Raw genomic sequence first — 21,844 nt, forward strand, 5'->3', positions numbered from 1 at the left:
TTATCAATATGTGTGTTCCTATTACCATTTTCTTAATTGTTTTGGGTTTGTTATTGTAGGTCTTTTCCTTCTCTTGTGTTTCATGTCTAGAGAAGTTCCTTTAGCATTTGTTGTAAAGCTGGCTTGGTGGTGCTGAATTCTCTTAGCTTTTGCTTGTCTGTAAACGTTTTAATTTCTCCATGAAATCTGAATGAGATCCTTGCTGGGTAGAGTAATCTTGGTTGTAGGTTTTTCCCTTTCATCACTTTAAATGTGTCCTGCCACTCCCTTCTGGCTTGCAGGGTTTCTGCTGAAAGGTCACCTGTTAACCTTATGGGGATTCCCTTGTATGTTATTTGTTGCTTTTCCATTACTGCTTTTAATACTTTTTCTTTGTATTTAATTTTTGATAGTTTGATTAATATGTGTCTTGGCATGTTTCTCCTTGGATTTATCCTGTATGGGACTTTCTGTGCTTCCTGGACTTGACTGACTGTTTCCTTTCCCATATTAGGGAAGTTTTCAACTATAATCTCTTCAAATATTTTCTCAGTCCCTTTTTTTTTTCTCTTCTTTTTCTGGGACCCCTATAATTTGAATGTTGGTGCATTTATTGTTGTCCCAGAGGTCTCTGAGACTGTCCTCAATTCTTTTCATTCTTTTTTCTTTATTCTGCTCTGCAGTAGTTATTTCCACTATTTTATCTTCCAGGTGACTTATCCATTCTTCTCCCTCAGTTATTCTGCTATTGATTCCTTCTAGAGAATTTTTAATTTCATTTATTGTGTTGTTCATCATTGTTTATTTACTCTTTAGTTCTTCTAGGTCCTTGTTAAACGTTTCCTGTATTTTCTCCATTCTATTTAGAAGATTTTGGATCATCTTTACTATCATTACTCTAAATTCTTTTTCAGGTAGACTGCCTATTTCCTTTTCATTTGTTTGGTCTGGTGGGTTTTTACCTTGCTCCTTCATCTGCTGCGTATTTCTCTGTCTTCTCATTTTGCTTAACTTACTGTGTTTGGGGTCTCCTTTTCTCAGGCTGCAGGTTCGTAGTTCCTGTTGTTTTTGATGTCTGCCCCCAGTGGGTAAGGTTGGTTCCATGGGTTGTGTAGGCTTCCTGGTGGAGGGGACTGGTGCCTGTGTGCTGGTGGATGAGGCTGGATCTTGTCTTTCTGGTGGGCAGGACCGCGTCCGGTGGTGTGTTTTGGGGTGTCTGTGAACTTATTATGATTTTAGGCAGCCTCTCTGCTAATGGGTGGGGTTGTGTTCCTGTCTTACTAGTTGTTTGGCGTAGGCTGTCCAGCACTGTAGCTTGCTGGTCATTGAGTGGAGCTGGGTCTTAGCATTGAGACAGGGAGAACTTTCGCCATTTGATATTACATGGGGCTGGGAGGTCTCTGGTGGACCGGTGTCCTGAACTCGGTTCTCCCACCTCAGAGGCTCAGGCTTGACCCTGGCCGGAGCACCAAGACCGTGTCAGCTACATGGCTCAGAAGAAAAGGGAGAAAAAAGAGAGAGAGAGAGAGAGAGAGAGAAAGAAAAATAAAGTTATTAAAACAAAAACTAAAAAACTATTATTAAAAATAAAAAAATTAAAAGTAATAAAATTTTTAAAAAAAGAAAGAAGAGAGCAACCAAACCAAAAAACAAATCCACCAATGATAACAAGAGCTAAAAACTATACTAAAAAAAAAAAAAAAACCGACAGACAGAACCCTAGGACAAATGGTAAAAGCAAAGCTATATAGAGAAAATCACACAAAGAAGCATACACATACACACTCACAAAAAGAGGAAAAGGAAAAAAAAAAAATATATATATATATAAAAGGAAGAGAGCAACCAAATCAATAAACAAATCTACCAATAATAATAAGCTCTAAATACTAAACTAAGATAAACATAAAACCAGGAACAAATTAGACATAGAAAGCAAACCCCAAGTCTACAGTTGTTCCCGAAGTCCACCACCTCAGTTTTGGGATGATTCGTTGTCTATTCAGGTATTCCACAGATGCAGGTACATCAAGTTGACCGTGGAGATTTAATCCGCTGCTCCTGGGGCTGCTGGGAGAAATTTCCCTTTCTCTTCTTTGTTCACACAGCTCCGGGAGTTCAGCTTTGGATTTGGCCCAGCTTCTGCATGTAGGTCGCCTGAGGGCATCTGTTCCCCACTCAGATAGGACGGGGTTAAAGGAGCAGCAGATTAGGGGGCTCTGGCTCACTCAGGCCGGGGGGAGGGAGGAGTATGGAATGCGGGGCAAGCCTGCGGCGGCCGAGGCCGACATGTGTTATCCTGGGGAAGTTGTCCCTGGCTCACGGGACCCTGGCAGTGGCGGGCTGCACAGGCTCCCGGCAGGGGCGGTGTGGAGAGTGACCTGTGCTTGCACACAGGCTTCTTGGTGGCGGCAGCAGCAGCCTTAGCGTCTCATCCCCATCTCTGGGGTCCGCGCTGATAGCCGCAGCTCGCGCCCGTCTCTGGAGCTCGTTTAGGCGGTGCTCTGAATCCCTTCTCCTCGGGCACTGTGAAACAATGGTCTCTTGCCTCTTCGGCAGCTGCAGACTTTTTCCCGGACTCCCTCCCGGCTAGCCGTGGTGCACTAGCCCCTTCAGGCTGTGTTCACGCCGCCAACCCCAGTCCTCTCCCTGCGATCCGACCGAAGCCCGAGCCTCAGCTCCCAGCCCCCGCCCGCCCCGGCGGGTGAGCAGACAAGCCTCTCGGGCTGGTGAGTGCTGCTCGGCTCCGCTCCTCCGTGCGGGAATCTCTCCGCTTTGCCCTCCGCACCCCTGTGGCTGCGCTCTCCTCCGTGGCTCCGAAGCTTCCCCCCTCCGCCACCTGCAGTCTCCACCCGCGAAGGGACTTCCTAGTGTGTGGAAACGTTTCCTCCTTCACAGCTCCCTCCCACTGGCACAGGTCCCATCCCTATTCTTTTGTCTCTGTTTTTTTCTTTTTTCTTTTGCCCTACCCAGGTACATGGGGAGTTTCTTGCCTTTTGGGAAGTCTTCTGCCAGCGTTCAGAAGGTGTTCTATAGTTGTTCCACATGTAGATGTATTTCTGATGTATTTGTGGGGAGGAAGGTGATCTCCACGTCTTACTCCTCTGCCATCTTGAACTATATTCCCTATTTCTTGATAATTCAGTCTTAGTAGGTTGTATGTTTCTAGGAATGTATCTATTTCTCCTAGGTAGTTAGGGAAAGTTTTATATCAGATGCCAACCAAGGGCCAGTCTTGCAAGCAGGCTTTTTTAAGGACAGTAGGCTTGAGACTGCTATGTTGACTATTTTCTGCACACCTCTTCAGTCCTTTTAACATATGCAGCATCAAAGAAGTCCTAAAGGAAACAAATGGGGGAGCAGGTATTCAGACCCAGGCTGTCCCACTGCAAAGCTAGGTCTTTGACCACTATGCCATCTTGCCTCCCATTCTCTGACTCTTTTCTTTCTGTTCCTTCTTCCTATTCCCCTTTTTGTCCAAGACTGTGCCTCCTTCCCCTAATCTACCCCCAGTAATAAACCTCCTGTCTGCTTTCTTTGTCCAATGAAGACAGCAGCTTTGCATAAGGGCTCAAATTTTTCAAGTAATCTTTGGTCTTTTCCTTCCTAAATCAAATAACTGCGAGAGATAGTGGAATTTCTCTAATATCTGAGGATTCAGGCTCCAAGAAGTCAGGACTCTGAAACAAATGGTTCCCTTAAAAGAAAAGTATTAGCCCCATAAGCATCGCCATCGAATATTTTGGGCAAAGCCATTTCTGGTACTTAGCAAAGTGTAATAGTATGGTTTTTTGTTTGTTTTTATAAATTTATTTATTTATTTATTTTTGGCTGTGTTGGGTCTTTGGTGCTGTGCGCAAGCTTCTCATTGAGGTGGCTTCTCTTGTTGCGGAGCACAGGCTCTAGGTGCGCAGGCTTCAGTAGTTGTGGCACGTGGGCTCAGTAGTTGTGGCTTGCGGGCTCTAGAGCACAGGCTCAGTAGTTGTGGCACACAGGCTTAGTTGCTCTGCGGCATGTGGGATCTTCCCGGGCCAGGGCTTGAACCCGTGTCCCTTGCATTGGCAGGCAGATTCTTAACCACTGAGCCACCAGGGAAGCCCAGCGAAGTGTAATAGTATGTTGAACAAACATTTACTAAGTGCCTATTTATTGTGTGCCAGGTCCAATACTAAACCCTGGAGGTGCGAAGATGAATCAGACCCAGCCCCTGCCTTCAAGGCAGAGGAGATAGACAGGAAAACAAAGAATTACTATGCCTTCACATCTGTGTAGCGTGTCACAGGTTCACACGTGTGTGGTGTGATCTGATCCTCACACTCACGCTGTCAGGAGGGCAGGGTGGGCATCGCATCTCCATTTTCCAGGTGAAGAAACCAAAGTCTCGTAGAGAGGAAGTGGCTCACTCAAGGCTACAAGGCCAGTACTGGGGGGAGGGAGGAGGGATAATGCTGGAAGCCCAGCCTCCCCAGGACCAGCAGGGGCATCTCAGAGGCCTCTGTCTTCCATTTTCTGCCTCCCTTTCTCTTTTGCAGAAGTTTTCACGATCACTCTTGACTCCCTCTTAGGTATATATCCTTGCCCACACAGCTATAATAGCTGGGACTACTCGAAACTGGATCCAGAGAGATTCCGGAGAGAAGAATTAATGTTGCAGAGAAAAAGACTGCTGAAGGGTAAGGTGCCAGCTAGGGACTTCCGTCCCCTCTGTCCCCTGCCACACCCAGCTACCATCTAGTCCGGGCTGGGAGGGGCCTTAATACTGAAATCCTCAGGCCTGGTTCTCTCTCACGTACCCCATACTACCCTCCAAAATGACTGAAATGTTAATGCTTAGCAACTGTAGAGTCAGCACACCAGAAGTGCTGGGATGTGTGGGAATTTTAAAATAGTAGATGTCAGTTATTAGGTGTCTACCATGTGCCAGGCGCCAGGTATCCTTTATATATATATATATATATATATATATATATATATATTTTTTTTTTTTTTTTTTTTTTTTTTTAAATTTTTGGCTGCATTGGGTCTTTGTTGCTGCGTGCGGGCTTTCTCTAGTTGCGGTGAGCAGGGGCTACTCTTCGTTGCGGTGCGCGGGCTTCTCATTGCGGTGGCTTCTCTTGTCATGGAGCATGGGCTCTAGGCACGAGGGCTTCAGTAGTTGTGGCACATGGGCTCAGTAGTTGTGGGTCACAGGCTCTAGAACGCAGGCTCAGTAGTTGTGGCGCACGGGCTTAGTTGCTCCACGGCATGTGGGATCTTCCCGGACCAGGGCTCGAACCCATGTCCCCTGCATTGGCAGGCGGATTCTCAACCACTGCGCCACCAGGGAAGCCCCAGGATCCTTTTGATTTAATCCTCACAACGGCCTGCTGAAGTACACATTAAATCCACTTCACAGTTGAGGAAACCAGAGTTCAGAGAAGCAACTTGCCCGAAGTCAACTTTCTTTTCGCAATTAACAGACACGTAAAGAGCGCCACGTGCCAGGCGCTGTGCGAAATAAACACTGGGAATACGGCGTGGAGGCAAGCACAGCCTCCGTTGTGTGGTCTAGTGGGAAATCGAGGTGAGGCAGTTATCCTACAGTGGACTGGGCACTGGTGACGGGTATACAGGGTGCTGAGGCAGCAGGAGGAGGGGGACCCCGTCCAGCCCGGAGAAGGTCAGTAAATGGCAGGAGAAGCGGAGGACCACTGTGTTCCAGGCAGAGGGGACGGCAAGTGAGAAGACCCAGAGGCACTGAGGGGACAGAGAGGCAGTCCTCGTGGCAACAGTGAAAGGACTCTGATGGGCACCCGTGGGTGGCTAAACCAGGATTCAGCTCAGGACTGTGAAGCCAGGGCGACGCCTCCTTGGGGTAGGATAAATTTACATCCTCCAGCTGGGGGCTGTCTGCCCCTTTTTATGGGGCACCCCAGGGATGCAGCAAAGCCTCGTCTTTAATGGTCAGTAGGACCCAGGGGGCAGACAACATCTGGCTAATCAATCCCCCGTAGCAACATCCAGGACCCTGTGGAGGGGATAGGAGTGAGGAGAGTTTTTTTTTTCTTAAATATGGTGAAAACAGTTCATACTGTCAAAGAGCATGTATCTGAGCACCTAGCAGTAATCTGAATAAAAATAATGCTAATGCCCATGTCGTGCTCTGCACCAGCCACTGTTTGACTTGTGTCATTCCCCACCGCAGCTTTATGAGAAATCCTGTCACCTCCATCTTACAGCGAGAATTGAGGTGCAGAGAGGTTGTGTGCCCCGGGTTTTCCAGCACAGTTGGGGAGCCAGGATTTTGTCCAGATAGGCTAATCAGTCTCCTGCTTCGGTCAGTCTGGCCTCTCTGACCAGGTAAACCGTTCCCCTCCCTCAGTCTAACGCCCTCGGGGAAAGCAAGGGTGCTTGGCAGAAAGGAGGGACCTCCCAAGAGGCAGTGCTGTCTCACGTGGTGAGCTTCCTATCCCTGGGGGCCCTGGCAGAGCTGCCGCATGCTGCCTAAAAGGTTCCGTGTTGGGTGGGAAGTTGGGTGACGTGTCCCCTCAAGACCCTCTCTCTGAAGCCTGGAAAACTGCAGTTAGGATTGTGGCTATGATAAACTAGGGTGGGGGAATTGTCCCCAAGGCCATGTTAACTTTCGGTAATTCCCTACGACACACGCAGGACTCAGTGTGTAGTCGTACTCGCCGCTGTGATCTATGGCAGCGAAAGGGCACAAAGCACAATCTGCAAAGGGAAAAGACACGTGGAGCAAAGTCCAGTAAAACCAGGCACAAGCTTGCAAGAGTCCTTTCCCGCAGAGTCACACAGGACCCGCTTTAATTCCCCCAGCGAGTTGTGACAACTCGTCTGAAATGTTGCCTGTCAGAGGAGCTCGTTAGGGACCCCAATGCCCAGGGTTTTACTGGGGGCTGATCACATAGGCGCTCCCCTGTGTGATCACATACCCAGATTCCAAACTCCCAGAAGGAAAGTGGGTATTCAGCGTAAACCGCATTGTTTGCACAGACAGTTTAGGCACAGTGAACCACTCTTATCAGTGGTGGGAGCCCTCCCGAAAGCTACATTCCCAGATGCCAGTTAAGGGCCAACCTTGCAATCAGGACTTTTCAAGGACAGTAGTCAGGAGTGCTGTGTTAACGCTTTTCTGCACAGTTGTGAAGATGGACGTGAAGCCATAAGAAAGATGGAAACTCATGGAAATTCAAGAGCTTTCAAGCACAGTAGGACAGGCCAGGAGGAGACTGGAGCTGGGGCGGGTTCCAGATTCTAAGCAGCTCTAAGCATCTAGCAGCCAGCATTTGTAGATGTTCCACTTAGAAGTAAGAAATCAAGAGGAGGATCAGGTCTGTGGAGAAAGGCTATACGTTCAATTTTAGATGATGAGTTTGAGGGAAGGATGGGACATCAGGTGGAGACGTCTAAGACATTGCTGGTGATTCGGCTAAGGGAGAGATCAGGGCTGGGACTCCCGACTGAGGATTTATTCAAATAGATGTGTTTGTAGAAATTACCTCTAAACGGGAATATCAAAGAAGGGAGAAGACAAGGAGGCTGAGGTCAGAGCCTTGGGGACCTCCTACACGCAGGAGGCGGCGGAAAGAGAAATCAGAGGCAGGAGGAGCCCAGAGAGAATAGGGCTGTGGCAGCCAAGGTGGGCTATACTGAGGGATGGTCAGTGGTGCCAACTGCTACAGAGAGTACCACAGAACCAGGCCTAGGAGGAAGCCATGGAATCATACGGTTAGGTTGTTGGTGATCTTTATATATCGGCTTTATTGAAACCTAATTTACATAACATAAAATTAACCCTTTTGAAATGTGTAATTCAGTGATTTTTAGTGTATTCACATCACCACTAATTCCAATACATTCCCATCATCCCCCTCCAAAAACAACCCTGTTAGTGAACTTTGAAACAGCTATTAACATCAGGTGGTAAAAGGCGGGGCCCAGATTTCAGGGAAAGTGATACAGAGGTGAAAACAGAGTAGAGAAAGGTGTGCTGGAGGAATTAACAGGGTTGGGGGTAGGAGAGCCACCCTTGTTCGCTCTTAGATGCCAGCTGAAAAGAGCAGAAATAGAATGGGTAGGGGAGGAGGGCAGGGTAGTTCAGCAGGCCCCTCTCCCGTGAGGCCTCCTCCCTGGGGTTGGTTTCCTGGCTCAGGAGGCAGGCTGCTGGGCCTTCACCTCTCTGCCCCACGTGGCTCCCGTGGTGTGGCAAAGACTCGCTGCTCTAAGTGTGGTCCAAGGACCAGCAGCATCGACGGTCTCTCTAGATCGACTAAAGCAGAGCCTGCAGTTTGCCGGGGTCTCCCAAGGATCTGTAAGCACATTCCAGTTTGAGAAGTCCTGGTCCAGGGCACAAGGGAAGAGCATACCTGGCAGCCCTTAGGGAAGAGTATGGCTGCAGTTATCAGCTGGAAATTATAATAGCCACCACTTATTTTTCTAAGCATTTGCAGCTACCGACTCAAAAGTTTTGCTTTCCCAGCAGTCGTCATGGACACACAGGAATTTCAAAGAGAGAAAAAAAAAATCTAACCTGGAAATTGTCTTCAAATTTAATGACATTTCAATGAATATTAAATTTAACTTCTTAAGAGGTTGATAGATTGTTACTCTTTTAAGTGTTTAGTCCAACATTTATTCATTTCAGTTGTGCAAAGTTCTGAGTTTTTGTTTTTCTTTTGAAGCCAGTGCTTTTTTTGTTTTTTCTTATGGGTTGAGTGCTTGCCCTGTGTACTCTCTGCATACATCATTTTCTTTAATTGGCTCATCAGCCCTTCAAGGTAGTTAGTATTCACACCCTTTAACAGGATCAGAGATGTTAGGTAATTTGCCCGAGGTCACTCAGCAGGTGGAATAACTGAGAGGCTCTGCTTTGTCTGAGGCCAGTCCTCTTGCTGTTGCTGTTGCCTCCAGGGAGGGGGGCTGTCTCAAAGCTCCTGCTCTGCAGTGTCACCCCCAAGACAAGAAGGAACTGAAGAACTACTTTTTTTCTCTTCCCTAGAAAGAGATTTTTCTTTCCTCACTTCTAGGAGATACTCCGGCCGGAAGTCCCCCCAGAGCAGGAAGGTCTGCTGCCCTCAGGTGAGTGTGAGGCACAGCCCAGACCCCTTGGAGCCCCCTAAGCTTCAGTGACTTCCGGTTGGTTCCGCATCTCTGCACTCCCTGCCCCATCATCTCGGGGAGGGGCCCTGCTACTCCTCCAGATATACATGGATGAGTGGGGCACTAAAGGGTAGCCAGAAATGCAAGGACTTGGGGGAGAGAGGAAAGGAAGCAATCTTCAAGTGTAGGCTGCAGCACAGGTGCTTCTGTATCTTCTCCTCCCCAATGACCCTCATCTCCAGCCTGAACCTGGCCCTCCTCCCGACACCTCCTTGTTCCTCTCTGCCCAGTTCTTCTTCCCTGCTGCGTAGCACCCAGCACCACCACTCCTCTCCCTTCCACTCCCAACACCCCAGGCTGAGCTCCCTTCACTAGTGCAGTAGGCTCCTGTCTCCCTCAGGCTTTCATACCCCGCAGTGTTTTCAAAACACAAATCTGATTACATCATCCTGTCACCACCTGGCCCTGCCCTACTCCCCCAGCCCTAAACACCGTCCTCTCAGCCCAAATGAAAAACGCCTTCCAAGCCTCGGAAAGCTTCCTCCGGCCTTGGGGTAGACGGCCCTGCAGGGCCCTGCCATGTCTGGCCAGCCCTGTTGCCACCCTCCCGGACTCTGGGGCTCCTGCTGCAGGGACCTTTTTCCTTGTAGACACCACACCCCCTACCTATACCTGGCCTCTGGACCTGCCGTTCCTTTTGTCCCAGGAAAGATCCCTCCACCGCTGCCCTCACCATTGTCAGCATCTCCTCCCACTGGTAGCTCGAAATCATCCAACACTACCAACCAAGGCCTATTTTTTTCTGATAAATGTCCAGGCAAACTAAGAATGGGGTCTTCCACTGCCTGTTGTCGTAAATAACACCTTACTGGCACACAGTCACAGCTGCTGGTTGATTATCGCCTTTGACTCTGCGGCAGAGTTGAGTGGTTGCTATAGAGAATCAGTGGCTTGCAAAGCCGGAAACATTTACTCTCCGGCTCTTTGCAGAAGTTTGTCGCCCCTGTTTCAGGGGACACATACTTACCCTTCCATCCCAGCTGAGGCCCTCGTCCTCAGGGTCGGCTGTCTTGACGCTGGTCTGGATTTGGATCCTTGTCGTCTGTGCTCACATCCCTCTCCTTCAGAGCACTTATGTAGTTATTCGGTCATGACTCTGATCACGGCGCTCTCCCCAGCTACTCTTTGAGCTCTGGACTGACGTCCCGTTTCTCGTGCTTCATTCTTAACAAGTAGCTTATGAGACTTGATCTGCTGTTAGAACAGCCTTCCCCCTTTGTTTGGTGCAAAGCTGGGAGTGTTTCCACCCTGGAACCTTCACCAAAAGGATGTTTGGGATGGGTGGAGGTGTGCCTTTCTTCTGTAAAGTGGGATTAAGGGATACTGCCAACACCAGCACATTCTCAGGACCATCACTCACAGAAAACAGTAACTAAGGAAACTTGAGGATCTGGAAATGGGTGTTCTTAGAACCGGCAGTCCCACTATTCCTTGGAAAGTCTTCGTGTCCCCACAGGCGTTGACGATCTCTGCCTAGGAGCCTGGTTTCACGGGTTCAGATTCTAGCTGTGCAGACTTAGACAAGTTACTTAACTCTCCTAAGACTTGGTTTCTGCAGGTGTGAAATGAGCACAGTAACAGCAGTGCTTTCTTCCTGGCACCACGAAGGTTGCAGCACACCGACTGTGCGGCTGGGCTCCCTGTAGATCCACAGCCACACGTCTCAGCTGGGCACTCAGCCCTGCCCGCCTGCGCTACCACACTTCCCCAGCCCGTCCAGGCTCCCACTCCTCCAAAGCCTTATTTCACTCTGTTCCCTTTGCAGAATTCTCCGGCTGCAGTAGTCCTTTCCCCCGCGCCCTCCACCCCAGCATCTCCCAGGGAATGTCTTAATTGAGAAATTAGAAGCAGTCAGCAGTAAGGCCCTCGCCTGCCGACCACGAAACAGCCTGCCCCCATCTGTACCTTCGCCGCCCGCCAACCCGGAGCCTGTGGAGGAAGGGCCCTGCCCCCCACTTGTGCTCGGACCTCGCCCCCTCGGCTTCCACTCCTACACTTGGCACCCTCTTTCTTGCATCATCGTTTTCCCCCGCTCTGTTGGATCACTCCCATCGTTGAACAGTCCTGCTCTAGCATCTCTTGCCTTTGCAAAGAAAATCCCCTTTGTCTCTGCACCCCCGTTTCTTGCTGCCTTTCCCACAGAATTTCTTGAAAGACTCGTCTGCACCGGCATCTCCTTTCCTCAGCCACTCCAGTGGGTTCCTGCCCTCCGTGTGCCTCTGCACCTGCTCTGGCCAACCTCGCCTGGCCCCTAATCTGTACACTCTTCTGGTCTGTGTCATGTGGTGGGCTGCTCCCATCTTCATTTTTTTTGGGGGGGGCTGCGTTGGGTCTTTGTTGCTGCACGCGGGCTTTCTCTAGTTGTGGCGAGTGACGGCTACTCTTCGTTGCAGTGCGCGGGCTTCTCAGTGCAGGGGCTTCTCTTGTGGAGCACGGGCTCTAGGCACACGGGCTTCAGTAGTTGTGGCACATGGGTTCAGTAGTTGTGGCGCACGGGCTTAGTTGCTCCGCGGCATGTGGGATCTTCCCAGACCAGGGCTCGAACCCGTGTCCCCTGCATTGGCAGGCGGATTCCTAACCACTGAGCCACCAGGGAAGTCCCTCCCATCTTCTTGAAATGCCTTTTTCTCTTAGCTTCTACGTTGCCAGACTTTTTCAAGGGTCTTCCTTCCCGGCTGGCTCCCTGTCTCATCAGTCAGCTCTAGCCTGGCTCCTTCCCCTTCTGTCTATATATTCTTCCCAGCTGGTCTCATCTGGTCTGGTGGCTTTAAATACCACGCATATGCCAGTAACACCCAAATCTCCCTCCACACCCTGGCCTCGCTCGGGACTTAGGCAGGTCTATCCAACTGCCCTGTTGGCCTCCCTGGGAGGCTCTCAACTTAGCAAGGGGAGGGGAGAGCACTGATTCCCAGCGCCGGCGTCACTCCTCTCCTGGCTCGTGGCAGTAGCCTCTTCCTGGGCTCCTTTCCTTCACTCTTAGCCCCAGCCCAGTCGCCACACAGCGACCAGAGTGACCTTTGACAGACAGACACGAGACGAGGTCGTTCCCTGCTTAAACCTCAGCAGCTTCTCCCGTGGCCTTCAAGTGAACTCCAGACCCCTTAGCCTGACCTGAACTGCCCTGCAGAATCCAGCCACCATCTCTCTCTCTCCAGCCTCCTCACTTCCATTCCCTCACTGCACTTCCTTCTGCCTCTGGGGCGCTCCAGGCCTGTGCCCAGTTGCGTCACTAGCTGTCGCCTTTGCCTGGAACGTGCTTTCCTCGGGGCTCCTGAGGGAAGGGCTGGCTCCTTCTTGTCCTTCAGATTCCAGTTTTCTGTCATTGCCTTAGTGGCGTCCCTGGCTCCCCGGCCACTCTCTGTCATCACGTTGCCTATTAATGATTCCTCGGACAGTGCTTATCACGCTCTGCTATTCTTCCTGCAGGATTTATATGTTGTTTAGTATCTGTCTCCCCCTATTTGAATGTAAACTCCATGAGAACAAGACCCCTTTTCCTTTATCCCTGTTCTATCTCAAGCTCCTAGAATAGACCATGTACAAAGAAGACACTCAACAAATATCTCTTGACTTCACAAAGGAGGTCATCTATGTAAACTCTTCACCCTGTGCTTAGTGTATAATGGTGCTCTATAAATGTCAGCCTCCAAAAGTACAGACGAAACAGGCACTGTGGAGGGACAGCTGTCACTCCCAGACCGAGATCAAAATATTATTCAGTGTTTTTGCACTGCCTGTCACAACCGTGTCAAGCACATGTATTTTCTTGTACTGGAATACGTAAAATCTTCTGACAGTTATTTCAGAAACCCAGCTAAGAGAGTCAGTTTTCTTCCCCAGAAATAGAAATAATCAAAAGCTTTCCAGCCTTAAAAGCAGCTGAAGTTTTACTGGGCAAACCAGGATGGAGGGAGTCATCAAATTCCTCATGCGGGCAGATCCTCTCTCTTCTTTTTAGCAAACATGCTTTCCCATCTGCTCAAGGAAATAGTTGGCTGTGTTCAAAATGTGCTTTTCAATGGCAGCAATCTGTCTGGGGAATGAATGGCAGTCACTTTAAGTCTCTGACCTGTGGTTTGCCCTTCTCCCACTTCGTGTTGAGAATTTGAACAGTGGGAATGAAAAAGCATCTAACGGTATATCTGACTTCTGCCATGAGGCTCAGCTATAAATAAGGGCTCCTACCTATTAGAGACCGGGTCATTCATTCATTTAATAAAATGAGAGAATTGTCAAATAAGACCTTTGTAAAGAGGAATCATCATCAGAGTTCTTATTTGCAAACAATGGGATCTACTCCAGCTACTTTAAACAGGAAGAATGTATTAAAGGGTATTAGTGGTGCACGGCTCCCCAGGATGGGCCAGTGCTTTGGTTTCAAATGCCATGCCACCAAGAACAATGCCCAAACCATACACCCCTGCAAAGGTACGCTAATGTGCGCCGACCGATGGTAGTGGGGACTGATGCTCAAAACTCCACTCTGCTTTCCTTGAAAAGCCAGTTGCCCCTGTCAACAGGCTCTCGAAAAGCTAGAGTCTCGTTGGTTCCCCACTTCCTCACATTGCTCATTTCCATCTTGAAGTCTCAGGCAGGTGCGTTGCCTCTGACGGCTAGAGACTAGGTAAAATGTCTGCACCCAGCCACAGAAGAAGCTGGGAGAGCAGCTTAAGTCTTTCACTTTGGGGTCTGGGTCTCATGAACGTGGAGAACATGTGACAAATAACACCCCCAGAAAGTGCCATTTGAGCTGAGAACCAAAGGATGAGAGGGAGTCAGCCATTAGAAGAGTGAATGAAAGAACCTTCCAGGAAAAGGGAACAGCATGTGCAAAGGCCCTGAGGCAAAAAAAATAAAAGGGAGTTGAGATATTCAGGGAACAGAGAGAAGGCCAGTGACGCTGTAGCCCAGTGTGTGTGTGTGTGGAAGAGGGGCAGGAGTTGAGGCTGGAGAAGTAGCAGGGGCTGGATCTTGCAGAGTTGGGCGGGTCATAGTAAGAAGTATGGATATAATTTCAGTGCTGTGGGAATCCATTGAAATAAGGGGATGACATGATCTGATTTCTATTTTTTAAAAGATCACAATGTCTTCTGAATATGGAGAATATAATTGAGAGGGGGACAGAAGACCAGTTAGGAGGCTTTTGCAGTTGTCTAAGGAAGAGGCAGTGACAGCAGGAGGCAAGAAGCAGAGAGATCTGGAAGGTGTTTTGGAGATGGATATTTCAGCACTTGCTAATGGATTGGCTTTGGGAGTGGGGAGGAGGGGGAAAAATGGGAGGAGTCAAGGATGCATCCCAGTGTGTGGCTTAAGCAGCTGAAGGTGTGTGGGGTTTGTGAGATGGAAAGTGAAGGGTCAGGGGTGGGGGAAAGCTATCAAGTTCAGTTTTGAACTTGTTAACTTTAATATGCCTGTGAGAAATGCAAATGGAGATGTCAAGTAGGTAGTTAAACATGCAAGGCTAGACCAGAGGAGAGGCCAGGGTTAGAGAAAAAACAATTTCTACCCAAGTTTCATGTATTTGTGACAAAATATGGGGACTACGAGTGAGTGACCACCATGGAGCCACAGGCAAAGGCAGAGAGACATACTAGGCTTGGTTCCAGAAGAGCTAAATTTTCCCACCTATCAGTTATATAGCTTTGAGCAAATCTGAACCTCTCTGTTCTTATTTGCAAAATGGGCATCATGACTGGTATTAATTCTTATAGATTCAATCTAGGTTTAGGAGATGTCCCATAAATTGTTGTCTAGCCATGTCCTGTCAGAATGTTTGCTCATTTTAACCAGAATTTTCCCAAGTTCCAGAGCATGGTTACATAAGGGTCATTTAACAATAATGATCCAAATTCCTGCAGCTCATTCCCATACCTGCTAATACCAGATCTGCAAAGCCCACTTCCCTCGCAGACATTCCAGGGCATCCCCAGATTGAATCGCACGTTGGCTCAAAAGCAGGCTTCCCTGCTGCTCTGTCCCATCACAGCTAAGCCCTCAGTGTGCAGAATCTGAGCGGCAGGGTGACACGGGGTGGAATGGTTCCATCTCCTCTGTGCCATGGTAGGAAGGGGGTCCCAGAGGAGTCTTAGTTTACCCCCCAGCCCAGCAATAGTCACCTTGCCTCATACATTCAGAGGACGGTTGCTGGTCACAACACAAGAGAGTGGGTGGGAAAGGACTTTGGAGAGTCCACCGTGTGCGGATTTTCTTTGCATATATCCTCCTAGTCCTTACAACATCCCTGCATGGTAGGTAATTATTATCTTTATTTGACAAAGGGAGAAATAGACTCAAACTGGTGAAAACTTGCCCCAGGCCACACGGCTGACTTCAGATGACGTCAGGATGCTGTCATTCTGAGCTCTTTCTGCATCATCATGCTGCCTCTCCAACAAATACGAGGGTCTAATAACTTCAGCCAAGCCCATCTCCTTGTGTCTATTCTCTGCTCCACGACAGATCTCTCCGAGGCCTGTTAAGAATGAGCATGCTGCTTCACTGTGCCCCGGGAGTGTCTTTTCTCTAACAAATCCGAGTAACCACTTCAACACTATACAAATCAGTAGCTGTTGGACAACCAGCTGCATGGTGGATGGGAAGTCCTTTCAGCTTTCTTCTTCCCATTCAAATATCATATTTATATAAAAGCAAAGTGATGATTGTTGAGGCTGGTGGACTGCTTGTCTGCCACTTGGTGGGCCATCTGTTTAACATTGCCAAACTCCTACTCATCCTTAAAGACAGAACAAAAGTGTCTTCTCTCCTTGGAAGCCCTCCAGCTCTGCCCCAGACAGAATCAAGCATTTGCCACTCTGGCTTCCTAGAATACTCTGCTGGTACTGCTGACGATTAACTGTTCCCCAATATTTGTTGTTTCCTCCCTCTATAAAAAAAAGAGAACCTATAAAGATTACATTTCCTCACCTCCCTTACATCTGTGTGTAGCCATGTGACTCAGATCCAGTTAATGAGGTTTAAGCAGATGTGCCTTGTGGCCGTTTCTGGGAGCCCTCCTTCAAAAAACAGCTCATGTGACTCCTTCATCTCTTTGTCCTTTTTTCCATTCTGCTGCCTGGAATGTGAATGTGATGACTGGAGCTCTAGTTGCCATCTTGGACCCTAAGAACAAGGGTCCTATCTTAGGAGAGTTGGAACTGAGCTGGAAGAAGTCGGAGTCCCTAAGGACTTATCACAGCAGAAATAACATATAGACCCTGAATTGCCTACCTTCAGACTATTATGTGGGAGAGAAATTTCTACCTAGTTTGAGCCACTATTAATTTTGAGTCTCTGTCACTCACATACAAACCTAATCCTAAATTATGTTACCTCTGTAATATGTGGTACTTTCCACACCTTAGCATAATTGTCTGTTTACTATTATCTCCCCTGCTAGACTGGGAGCTCCTCTAGGCAAAGATTAGGTTTCAGGTTCTGCCCAGTGCCAGACACATTAGAAGTTGCTCAATGAAATGTTTCCTGAAGGAAGTGTGGTGAGTGATTGCATAAACAACCGTGCAATGTCAGCGGAGCACATACCACGAGCAGCAACTCATGCACTTTGCATGCATTAGCTGACTTAATCCCCAGAAGAACCCCACGAGGAAACCATGCAATCGAGAGGTTCAGTGACTTGCCCGAGATCACCAGCTGTTGAGTGACAGGGCTGGGACTGGAGCCCCAGTCTGCCTCAGTCCCCAGCTCACGTATTTTCTACATCAGCCACTGCTTTCCCCCGTGCTCCCAGGATGGAGGGCTGAGTTGTTGAGCTGTGCCTGAAATGTCTCCCTCTACGTGTTCCTTTGTTGAGAACAATGACAAATATCTAGGAAACTGCACGTATACTTTTTGTATTCCTCTCACTACCAGTTTTACTAAATTTGTTCTTCTGTGTTTTTGTTTTTGTTTTTTGTTTTTTCCTCTCTTGGCATCTTCTGATATGAATTCAACCAATGAGAGAAACTCTTTTGCCCAGAAGAATTCAATGGATGGCTCACAAATACAGAATACCTCAAAAGGTACATTAACCACCTAAAGGGGAAATGTAGGCTTTTGATTTAGTTATCATCTCCAAAACCGTAGTTTCTTGGGTTTTTTGGAACCTAATCTGCTACCCTCATTTGCACCTGTGGTTCTAGCCTTGGGCCTTGACATCAAGCAGTATCTTACGAGGAGACACAATTGTCTTTTCAGTTCAGTTATCACTAGTTAAGTTCCACTTTTGTGATAATGAGTTCAGCACAGTGCTAATATCTTTGGGGAAGAGAGATTGTTGGCAATGGAAGAAAATAAATCTAAGATATGATCACTGCTTCTCTCCCCCATCAGAAACCAGCATTTATTGAGTTAGAAACTGATTTGTACCTGGGTGCTAAGTTACAAAGGTGACTGAGCGACCACATGGGTCAATGCCATTGAAAGAAAACTTTGTTACTCTCAGTTCTAGAAACGGGAGGCACAGCTCACCACGCAGGACCCTGGGCGGGAGCTCCAGTGTTGGTTAGGAGGCAGAAATTGCTACTGAAAGCTCGGCCTCTCTGGACGCCGGTGCCAAATCCAATCCCGGGTACAGAGTTTTGGGTGAAGTAGAAAAGGATAGCTTTATTGCTTTGCCAGGCAAAGGGGGACACACTGGGCTTGTGCCTCATAAAAGCTATGTGTCCCAACCCCAGAGGATTTGATGAGGGGTTTTATAACAGTGGTTCAAAGCTGGGGTCCTGACAAGATTCGGATGTGTGCAGGGCTCGCCCCCCTTAATCTTGTCTCAGGTGGTCCTTGGCTGCTCCTCCCTTGATTAGCAACTGTTTGAATCCACCCTTTGGAACTCAGGGAAGGTCATGGAGGCTGGGGTCTTGCCTACAAGAAATGGGGGACAAAAGGAGGCCTCCGTGCCTGGGAGCCCCACAGGGCCCCGCTCGGTTTCAAAAGGAGCAACGGCAAAGCACAGGCCACAGCCCTTACTGGGATTTCCTTGGGAAAGGCAAGACATGACAGGGTAAACAATTTAGGATTGGCTATATTGAATAATTCCGGTGGGCTTTGGAGTATAAGGGCTGTCCCTAGCTGTCTGGCACCTGGGCCTGGGCTGATTTAAGTCAGGGGAAATATTGGCTTGGTGTGAGAGTTAGATAAAGGAGGTAGCTCAGAGTATGGGCTGTGGATCATGGAGGAGATGTAAACAACTTTGGCCATTAGTTTGGCCCTGTAATTAACGGATGCCAAATAGACAAGTATAGAACCTAAGAAACCTGAGTTAGAACATAAACACTTAAGTATCATTCTAGACCCTTTCACACATGTCATCAGTATTTGCAAAAAGTTAAGCAATCCTTTTTCTTGATGGAGAAATGGAGAAGTACGTGAATTACATCTCAATAAAGCTGTTAAAAAAACCCAGAACTTGGGGGCCACTCATTGAGAGGTATAGAGGGGATTCCAAATAGAGGTAAATATTTGTGGGAGACTTTGCAAGTCCCCAAAATATCCATATATAGACCTATGAGTCAAAGAGGAAGTATCAAGAGAAATTAGAAAATATTTTGAACTGAGTGAAAAGGAGACCTTTTTTCCTAATATGACCATTTAATGCTATAGAGTTCCCTCTGAATGCTAGGCATCCCACAAATGTTTTAGATATAGTATTTTTATCTTTATTCAGTTTGTGTTGTTTCTACTTTGTAACTATCATAAATAATGCTGCTGTGACCGTTCATGTACAAGTTTTTGTGTAGACATATGTTTTCATTTCTCTTGGGTGTATGTATACCTAGGGTGGAATCGCTGGGTCATATGTTTAAAATTTTGAGGAACTGCCAAACAGCATTCCGAAGTGGTTATTGTACATATTTTAAAGAATGTAAGAGGAGGAAAATACAGTATTATATTTACTCTGTATGACTAGATAGATTTATAATATATATTATATATTTACTATTTATATTCTGTATTAACTATATATATTGTACTTACTATATATAACCAGATATTTACAGTTTCTGTTGCTTTTCCTTCATTCCTGAAGTTCCAAGTTTCCCTCTGGTATTATTTTCCTTCTTACACGCCCCCCCTCCCAAAAGAAAACCCTTCATTTAAAATAAGCCTGCTGGCAATGAATTCTCTTAGTTTTCTTTCTTCTGAGAATGTCTTTATTTCACCTTCATTCTTTTTTTTTTTTTAATGGCCTACTCACAAGACTGACTTTATTTTTTTTTAACATCTTTATTGCAGTATAATTGCTTTACAGTGGTGTGTTAGTTTCTGCTTTATAACAAAGTGGATCAGCTATACACATACAAATATCCCCATATACCCTCCCTCTTGCATCTCCTTCCCTCCCACCCTCCCTATCCCACCCCTCTAGGTGGACACAAAGCACCGAGCTGATCTCCCTGTGCTATGCGTCTGCTTCCCACTAGCTATCTATTTTACATTTTCACCTTCATTCTTGAAGGATATTTTTTTCTGGTTATAGATTTCTGGGTCGACAGTTCTTTTCTTTCCACACTTTCAAATGTTGTTCCACAGCTTCTGGCCTCAAGGGTCTGATGAGAAATCCACAGTCATTTAAATGCTTGTTCCCCTTTTGTGTCAAGCATTTTTCTTAGACTGCCCTCAAGTTGTCTTGCCTTTCAACTGGTTGATTATGATGTGTAGGGGCATGGGTTTCTTTGACTTAGACTTGATTGGGGTTTGCAGAGCTTCTTGAAACTGTAAGTTTATGTCTTTTGCCAAATTTGGGAGGTTTTTCAATTGTTTTTTGGTACCACACTCTCCTTTCTTTTTAGGACTTTGATGACACAATTTTAGACCTGTTGATATTGTCCCATAGGTCCCTGAGGCTCTGTTCATTTTTTTCCGGTCTTTTGTCTCTACGCTGTTCAGACTGTGTATATAATAAAAATACAGATTTGATTTTTGTCCCCAGTTCCTGGCACAGAGCTCCTAAAACCCTTGGGATTTCCTGAGTGATGGGAATGTCTTTTGTTATTCATTATTAGTCTTCCATCCACACCTGAGTATATCCTAATATAGTGACCCAGGTTGGGGCCTTAGATAGCTTCAGGATAGGACCCAGAAAGACCAAAACATGAGGGACTTCCCTGGTGGTCCAGTGGTTAAAAATCCACCTTCCGATGCAGCGGACACTGGTTCGATCCCTGGTCAGGGAACTAAGATCCCACATGCCGCGGGGCAACTAAGCCCGCGCACCACAACAAATGAGCATGTGGGCCACAACTATAGAGCCTGCGTGCTCTGGAGCCCGCACGCCACAACTAGAGAGGCGCCCACGCCCTGCAATGAGGAGCCCACGCACCACAGCAGAGGATCCCGCGTGCCGCAACGAAGACCCAAGGCAGCCAAAAATAAAAGTAAATATTAAAAAAAAAAAAAAAGACCAAACATGATTAGAGGGTGGAAACTTTCAGCCTCACCCCTCCCAGCCTCCAGGGAGGAGAGAGAGACTGGAGACTGAGTTATAGAAACTCCTGAACAATGTGATTTGGTGAACTTCCAGGTCGCTGAACACATTGATGTGCTGGGAAGGTGATGTGCCTGAAGAGGGCATGGAAGGTCCGTGCTCCAGCCCGCACACTGTGCCCTATGTCTCTCTTCCATTTAGTTGTTCCTGAGTCGTGTCTTTTATAGTAAACCTGTAACAGTAAACATAGCACTTTCCTGAGTTCCGTGAGCCATTCTACTGAATTATTGAACCCAAGCGGATCATGGGAACCCCCAAACTTGTAGTTAGCTAGATAGAAGCATGGGCGGCATTTGACACTGGTGCTTGAAGTGGGGACAGTCTTGTTGGATTGAGTCTTTTAACTGGTGGGATCTGACACTAATTCCAGGTAGATTTGGATTGAATTAAATTGTTGGACACCCAGTTTATTTCAGAGAATTGGAGAACTGGTGTGGAAAACCACACATATGATATTAGAAAACACACAAATTGGATACTTTTTATTGATCTGTCTTCAAGTTCATTGTCTCCTTCCTCCATCACCTCCATTCTGGTATTGATCCCATCCAGTGAATTTTTTATTTCAATTATTGTATTTTTCAGTTGTTTCATTCCACTGTCATCTTCTAGCTTCCGTTGTTACTATTGAGGACTCTGCAGTCATTCTAATTGTTATCTGTTTATAGATAATCTGTAGTTTCTCTCTTCCTGTCTTTAAGATATTCTCTATTAACCTTCTACAGAAGAACCATAACTTGGTGCAAGAGTTGGATATTTTTTTCTCTTTTAATCACAACACCTTTCCTGATTCTGCTTAGCATTTTTAAAATCTTTAGGCTCCTTCTTCCTTATTCTGGGACCATACTGTATTGTACAGAGAATTCTATCATGGCACATGAGTTAGTGTTACACTTATTATTTACCTGTCTTTTTTTCTTACTAAGCTGTGAGTTCCTTGAAGATAGTCTACTTCCAGCACCTAGCATGGGCCCAGCACATAGTAATGGCTAAGCAAAATGTTGGATGGATGGATAGAAGGATGGGCAGATAGATTAGTAAATGGACAAATGTATGGCCACAAGTGTACATCTGGCTAAAATGCGAGTGAAATTCTATGAATTTACCTGAGTGACTTCCTCTAGCATCTCCCAATGATCTGAATATACCCAGGCATTTTCACATTAATGGAAAGCTGAGGTCTACCATATGCTCTTTCTCATCATAGCTGAGAAGCCCTATTGA

The 21,844-nt window shown here is 47.1% G+C and overlaps 1 protein-coding gene across 2 annotated transcripts in view; it reads left to right on the forward strand.

Moving 5' to 3' along the window:
* FAM227A (family with sequence similarity 227 member A) overlaps window positions 1–21,844 on the forward strand; it is a 100,759-nt gene that overhangs the window by 41,453 nt on the left and 37,462 nt on the right. For both annotated transcript variants that reach the window (XM_082420043.1, XM_082420044.1), the window contains 3 exons: window positions 4,545–4,652; window positions 9,006–9,057; window positions 17,101–17,159. In XM_082420043.1, coding sequence (XP_082276169.1) covers window positions 4,545–4,652; window positions 9,006–9,057; window positions 17,101–17,159 — 219 coding nt within the window. The remainder of the gene's footprint in view (window positions 1–4,544; window positions 4,653–9,005; window positions 9,058–17,100; window positions 17,160–21,844) is intronic.

The sequence above is a fragment of the Balaenoptera physalus genome (genome assembly GCF_965194825.1).
Source record: "Balaenoptera physalus genome assembly, chromosome: 13".
NCBI classification, from domain to species: domain Eukaryota; kingdom Metazoa; phylum Chordata; class Mammalia; order Artiodactyla; family Balaenopteridae; genus Balaenoptera; species Balaenoptera physalus.